The 7,009-nt window shown below is 48.5% G+C and overlaps 1 protein-coding gene across 1 annotated transcript; it reads left to right on the top strand.

Annotated features, from left to right (window-relative positions):
- Nucleotides 1-5,441: 5,441 nt before the first annotated feature.
- On the top strand, nt 5,442-6,377 carry LOC104860280 (olfactory receptor 226). The gene has a single exon (XM_010621426.1). The coding sequence runs from the start codon at nt 5,442-5,444 to the stop codon at nt 6,375-6,377; it is 936 nt and encodes a 311-aa protein (XP_010619728.1).
- Nucleotides 6,378-7,009: the final 632 nt, after the last annotated feature.

A 7,009-nucleotide genomic window follows, 5' to 3' on the forward strand; every position in this document is an offset into this window, starting at 1 on the left:
AAAAAAAAAAAAAAAAAAAAAAGGTGTCTGGGACTTGCTTTAATTAGGTACAGCAAGACGACAGACCTGAAAATGATTGTTGTTAAGGGAGTTAACAGATCCCTGGAAGTAGTAGGCTGGTGTACCACATGGGCTGCATGGGCAGAACAGAGAAGGGTCAAGAGGCAGAAGGAGAGGAGAGAGCAGGAGCCAGAGCTCTGTCAATGTTTCATGAAAAAGGCATGAGTGATGCAGACAGCTTTGTATCTGACTGGATTTTTGGAATCATTTTGGCAGCCCTGGGCTGTAGGAGTGAGCTCTAGCTGTCTGGTGTCTGGTCCTGGGTGACATAGGGCAGGGAGAATATTGGCTTGCTGAGTGAAAGTTTGATAAAGGAGATGGCTCGGGTCAGGACTCTGGATGGGTCGCTGTGTGTCTTGGTCACTTTCCTCCTGTTTGGAACCAAATACATGACACCCACAACTTAAGAGAAGAAAGATTTACTTTGGCTCTTGCTTCAGTCCCTAGTTGGCTGACTCCAGGCAGGATGGCATGACAGATGGTCATGGTAGAGGAAAAGCTGCTCACCTGGTGGCACCCAACGAAATAGAAAAAGAAGGGAGAAGCTGGGGAGGAAGATTAACCCTTCCAGGCTATATCCATAGTGACCTGCCTGCAACGGGCCCACAACCTAACATCACATCTAGCTATAAACTCACCAATGGACTAATGCACTGAAGAGTGAAGCACCCCGTGATCCAGTCACTTCCAAAAGCCCCTCCTCTGAGCACATGAGGCTTTGAGGGAACATCTATATATAACAGTGCATAACAATAATTCAGTTCATGAATGCTTCTATCTGTAAACAGTGTGGTTCGGAAACAGAATTATTTGGCAAAATTTTGCTTCCATGCACGAACTCCTCATCGGGTGATAAACATGAATGTAGCCATCTTCCCTGGAATAGTGGAACAAATTAAGTTCATGAAACGGGGTTCCACTGAATTTCAAAGACACGCTCAAAGGGGTGGGTATCCTTTGCCATCTCCAGGAACTAGCCAGCCCTGACAGGGGAAAGCTCCCCAAAATCAAGCTCCCAAATTCCAGAGCATCAAGAAAACAGAAAATACCCTCACTACAGCAACACTGCATATTAGAGACTGAAAAAGAACAGATCCAAGTAATTGGAAACAAGACAATAGCAGTTTCTCAAACTGGACCACAGACATGTTTTATAAACGTAAGATATAAACCAAGCTTCACTGCTCTGTGGGGCAACATCAAGCAGTTTAACATATGCATAATTGGAATCCCAGAAAAGAGAGAAAAAGAAAGAAAAAAATTTTTAAATAACTGAATTTTTTTCAAATTTGATGAAAATAATAGACTCACAGGTCCTATAAATACAATAAAATCTAAAGTGGATAGACACAAGGCAACAACACCAAAGAGCATCACGATCAATTTTATGAAAAATTGAAACCAAATGCTTCACTCAATAAGTGCATAATCTGCAGCCCTTTAGCTGCAGGTAGAACATACAATAAATATACTGCCAAGCAACATGTCTCAGTAAATTGAGAAGAGTTGAGATACCATATATTTTCTGACCACAAGAGAACTAAATTAAAATTTAACAAATCCAAAACATTTCCAACATTTTAATAGTCTGAAATTCTTTTAAGTCATGTATTATATAAAAGAAAGTTTTTTGTTTTTGTTTGGTACCGGGGATTGAACTCAGGACCTTGCACTTGCAAGGCAGGCGGCAGAATCACTGAGCTAAATCCCTGGCCTGAAAGAAGATATTTTAAAACATCTAAAGCTGGGTAAGTGGCACATACCTGTAATCCCAGGGCTCAGGAAGCTGAGACATCAGGATCAACACAAGTTTGAGGCCATCCTGGGCTACATAGCAAGTTCAAGGCCAGCCTGAACTACATAGTGAGACCTTGTCTCATTAAATAAAAAATCTTTTTAATTTTAAAAAATAAATAAAAATAAAAACAATGGGATTGATTACTCTACCATAAAGCAGGCAGAGAAAATAAATGAAAAAATAGCTTTCCAGACACAGGACATTAGTCAGGAAGTAACACTGGCTTTAAGAGTTGGAAACCAGATAAGTTCACAATTTTCTCAGCTAATTCCCTTGAGGTCTTTTAGACCTCTGTACAGGAAGAGGACCCAAGCAGAATCAACCAGAGACTATGAGATGAGATGGGGGTGAGAACCAAAGAGACCCAGGCAGCTTGAGTCATCAGGACCACATAGAGGAGAGCTTCCCAGAGCCTTGCAGGTCTCAAGTCTTCATCAGAGCACTCACACGGGTACACCTGAAAAACACGCTGATCAGAAGAAACCAGTGATGGAGAGAGGACGCTGTGTGGTCTCGCTTGCACTACCTGCTAGAGCAAATAAAACTGATCTATGAGGGAAAGCATCACAGCAGTGGTTTGTCTCAAAGTGGAGAGTTGGGGATTAACTGGGAAGGGGCATACAGAACATCTCTAGGTGAAGCAAGTTTTATCTTGATGAAGATACACAGGTGTGCAATTTGTGAAAATCCATCACACTCTACACTTAAGATGTGTGCAAGGCACATTTAGACAATGGTATAAAAAAGAACCACAAATTAGGAAGCAAACGATGACACCACTGGGAAAAATGGCCATCTCACAGAAGCACATGTTCATACTAACAACAGAGGTGGGAAAATAGAAATCACCACTACAATGAGGTACTTCTTTTTCCCCACTCATTTTGCAAAGTTTAAAAATTTGGCCACACCACTGGCTGAAGAGAGCAGGGATCAAAGATAGATGTGTAATTAGCATAGTTATTTTGCAAAATCAATTGACTTTTTCTTGTCAAGTTTCACATAAAGTTCAACCTCAACATTCTCCTTTCTAGGTATAAGTCCAAGAGAATTGTTCCAACAAGGAGCAGGAGCTGTGCATACAAATGTCACTGCAGAGCACTTTACAACAACAAAGAACTGAAAACACAAGTGTCCATGGGAAAAGAGTGGACCCTCCTGTAGTCACAACATGAGATATCATACAGGTGTCCAAGAAAAATAGTTTCTGAGACAACTGAGAATCTTAGCAGTATGGAAAAGCAAGACTTAGGAAAAAAAAACATAAAGTGCAAGTTAAATACAAGCAAAACTAAGTCATGTGATACATATAATTAGATGCTTTAAGCAGCAAGGGAATCCCAGCGAGTAGTCCTAGGGTGGGAGCGGGGGTTGCAGTCATTTGTTAGCGCTGTCTACCTCTTGGGTTTAGGGTAGGTTTCTAAATGTTCTTTAAATCATTTCAAAAATTAATGAATGTCTTGCATTGAAAAGAAAGTGCAGCAAGTGTTCTGAAGCCTATTGGGGAGCATGCATGGTCCCCAAACTCAAGGAGAAGGGTCTTAAGATTGAGGTGTCCCTATACAAGGATCCAATCCCAGCACCCAGGGAGCAAGTTCCATGGGAAGCCCCCTTGGTGTTGAAGAGACAAGGGGCACCTCCCAGCTGAGCAACTCCCACCCATTACATAACTCCCATCATGGGCCTGCAGGTGCCTCCACAGACCCTCCACAAATTGCCCTGGGAGCAATTAGTCTGCCAGGCTGAGGGAGAGGGGGCAAAAGATAAGGCCACAGAGGAGCTGGATGAAGACCACTTGGGGCCAAAGGCAGCAGACCTTGCTCAAAGACATGCAGACACCCAGGGGGACCCCTCACCTCCTAAAGGGAAGCTGGGCTTGTGGGAACTTGGTCTTGGTAGAACAAACCCAAGGAAGGCTACCAGGACAGCACTCTCCAGGCAGCTCCCAGCTCCCAGAGCCAGGCTGCGACCCACACAGCAGGACCTGGACTCAGACTGCCACCCTCCCCAGCCCGGAAGCAGTGGTGTCCATCCTCTCCTGCTGTCTTCAAAGGTCAGACCCCAAGGCCCACACCAATCTCTGTCCCGGGATGTACTGTCCAAGCCCTGAGCCCCGCACTCCCTCGGCCTGCCTGTCCAAGCTCCCCGCCCATCAGGTTCCACCTCAAAGTGCCCTCTGGCAGACTCTGCCCCACTAAGGATTTGCAACCCATTTCTCTTCCTGGGATGCTGAGAGAGGTGGTGAACAATCAGACTTCTCCACCCAGAGTCCTTAGGCCAAGTCGTCTCTCAGTCTTTCCATACCTGGGTCCTGAGTAGACCCAGTGGCCTAACCCTGCACCTCACCCTGCTTGAGAACCTTGGGCTGGCGTGGGAGGCTGAACCCAGCTGAAGCCCCTCAAGGCTCTTAGCAAGCCATGGGGCTCTTAGCAAGCCAGCTCAGCTGAGCCCTTCCCCATGTCTGGGAGGAGAGAGAATGGGGGAAAGGCTGAGCTTGCCAAGGCTTCATTCATCCTTCCACAATCTCCCTCTGCCTGTCCGGCTCCGCAGGCAGACCAAGGAGGTCCCACGGCTCCATCACCTTCTTGAGGCTGAGGCTGAGGGAAGTGGAGAGCAACTGCCGCAGAGCAGAGCCAGAGCTCCTTAGCCGGTCTGGGGAGACCTTTCCTCATCCTCTTTCCCAGGCCATCCCCCAGTGCATTCAGCCCATCTGCACCCAGACATCTAGCAGTAGGGATGTCCTGACTCAAAATTCCCAAACCACACAGTCCATTTGAGGCTACTCTGCTGTTCAGACAGCTCAGGGTACAGACTTCAGGCTGGCCTCCGGCTGGACTGTCAGAGGACATCTCAGGTGGGGATGGGCTCTCACCTCTCTGCAACACCCCACTCCCTGCACAGCAGAGCTCCCAAAATCTGTTCACACTGGGGGGGGTGGCCTTCTGGACACGCCTCCTTCCAGAGGTCTAAGGGTCCCCGTGAGCAACATGAACCAGCCAGCATACTTCAGGGACAACAGAGTCATAAGGGACAAAGGACAAGCCATAGCAAGCAGCTTTAGAAGCACACTGGACAAATGGATCTTCCTGGGGCTGTGTGTCGATGTGTGTATCTAAAATGGGTGCACACCTGCAGTATATGTGTGTCCCTGCTGTGCATATACACACCTGAGTAGTGTACACTTGGGTCATGCATTTGGGTGTCTTGTGTACTTAGTTCAAGCACACTTGGTAAAGTGCCCGTGTGTTGAGGCAGGAAAAATGCCCCTGAGGGGACATATATGAATATATAAGAGAAATGTCTTTGTTATTCCTGGGGTATACAGGCTGCAAGGCCCATTGGCTCTGGGTAAATGTGCAAGCTGAGCTGAAAGCTGGGACAAAGGTAAATACTGCAGCATGTCCCAAGGTGGCCACAATCCCTCAGGAGGGAGGTCACTGGATCTTTGGGCAGCTTCACAGGTTCAGCAGAAAGGGTTGCTATGGCCCCAGCAGCCCTCAGCAGTAGAGCAGCATCACATATCACACCTGAACTTCTTCTGTTACAGGTGGCTCAGAAGAGACTGCCCTGACTAGGGAAGACCATGAACAACTCCAGTGAGACCTTGGTGACAGAATTTATCTTGCTGGGCTTTTCAGAGCTGCACCATCTGCGAGGGCTGCTATCTGGGTCATTTCTCACCATCTATATGGTGACTATCCTGGAGAATCTGCTCATCCTAGGGACCATTGGAGCCAGCCATCAACTGCACACACCCATGTACTTCTTTCTGGCTAACCTGTCAGTGCTGGAGACCTTCTACACCACCGTCACCATCCCCAAGCTGCTGGCTGGCCTCTTGGCACAAGCAAGGGCTATCTCCTTCTCAGGGTGCCTCACCCAGCTATTCCTCTTCCTTTCACTTGGCTCCTCTGAGTGCTTCCTTCTGGCCACAATGGCCTGTGACAGGTACCTGGCCATCTGCCACCCACTGCACTACCCATCCATTATGCACCCAAGGCTCTGCCTGCACTTGGCCCTCAGTGCCTGGCTCAGTGGCTTCTTGGCCTCCTTTGTGTCAACAGCTCTCATCTCCCGCCTCAAGTTCTGTGGCCCCAATGTCCTTAACCACTTCTTCTGTGACATCTCACCACTGCTGCAGCTCTCCTGCTCAGACACCACCACCATAGAAACACTGGACTTTGTGGCAGCCCTGGTGGTGCTTGCGACCTCCCTTCTGGTGACTGCCATCTCCTATGCACACATCCTGGCCACTGTGTTGAGGATTCCAGGAGGAGCTGGCCGCCGGAAGGCCTTTTCCACTTGTACCTCCCACCTGGTGGTGGTTGTCATCTTCTATACCACCACCATCTTCATGTATGCCCGACCTCATGCCATCAGCTCCTTTGACCTCAACAAGCTGGTGTCTGTGATCTACTCAGTTGTGACTCCCATGCTCAACCCCATAATATACTGCCTGAGAAATCGTGACATAAGAGAGGCCCTAGCCAAATTCCTCCAGGGCCCTGACCCCTCCTGAGCGCCAACTGCAGAACACCTACTGGAACTGCTCACGGCTCTTCTCTGCCTGCAGACTGACCACTGCTCAGGCCAAATCATGCTTTCACCCACCAGTGCCATTAGCATGTTCCTCTTGCCCATGCCACCCTGTGTCAAAGCTGCAGAGAGCACAGAATGGGCTTGAGCAAGTAACTGAACAAGCAGGGGAAGTGGCTGAGGCCAAATAACCCTTGATCTGGGCTCTTGGTTCCTCCCAATGAACTCAGTCCCTGACCCAGGGACAGGTCCTCAGGGACAACTCCTCAGTGCCCATGGCCTCCTCTCCTCAGCAATGAACTCAGCAATGACCCTGGCACAGCTCCTGAATAGGCTCAGCACCAAGCAGGGGCCATCGCCCCACCTTGGCAACCCAAATCCTTTAGCTGAAAGGGTCAGTGCAAACTTCAGGGGAAGCCCCTTCTGTGTCACTCCCTTGACCACCTGGAGTCTGGACAGTTTCTGTGGTAGCCAGCTCCTCTCCCTGTACAGGCTCAGGTGCCCCTCTCCTCCTTCCCATGAAGTCCCAGCCAGACCCTCAGATAGACTCGGGCTCAGAGGGGAAGACCAAGCATCCCCAAGCCAAGTGTGAAGAATTCCAGCAAGTCTAGGCAG

Source organism: Fukomys damarensis, unplaced genomic scaffold, assembly GCF_012274545.1.
Source record: "Fukomys damarensis isolate Sample0158 unplaced genomic scaffold, DMR_v1.0_HiC HiC_scaffold_8, whole genome shotgun sequence".
NCBI classification, from domain to species: Eukaryota; Metazoa; Chordata; class Mammalia; order Rodentia; family Bathyergidae; genus Fukomys; species Fukomys damarensis.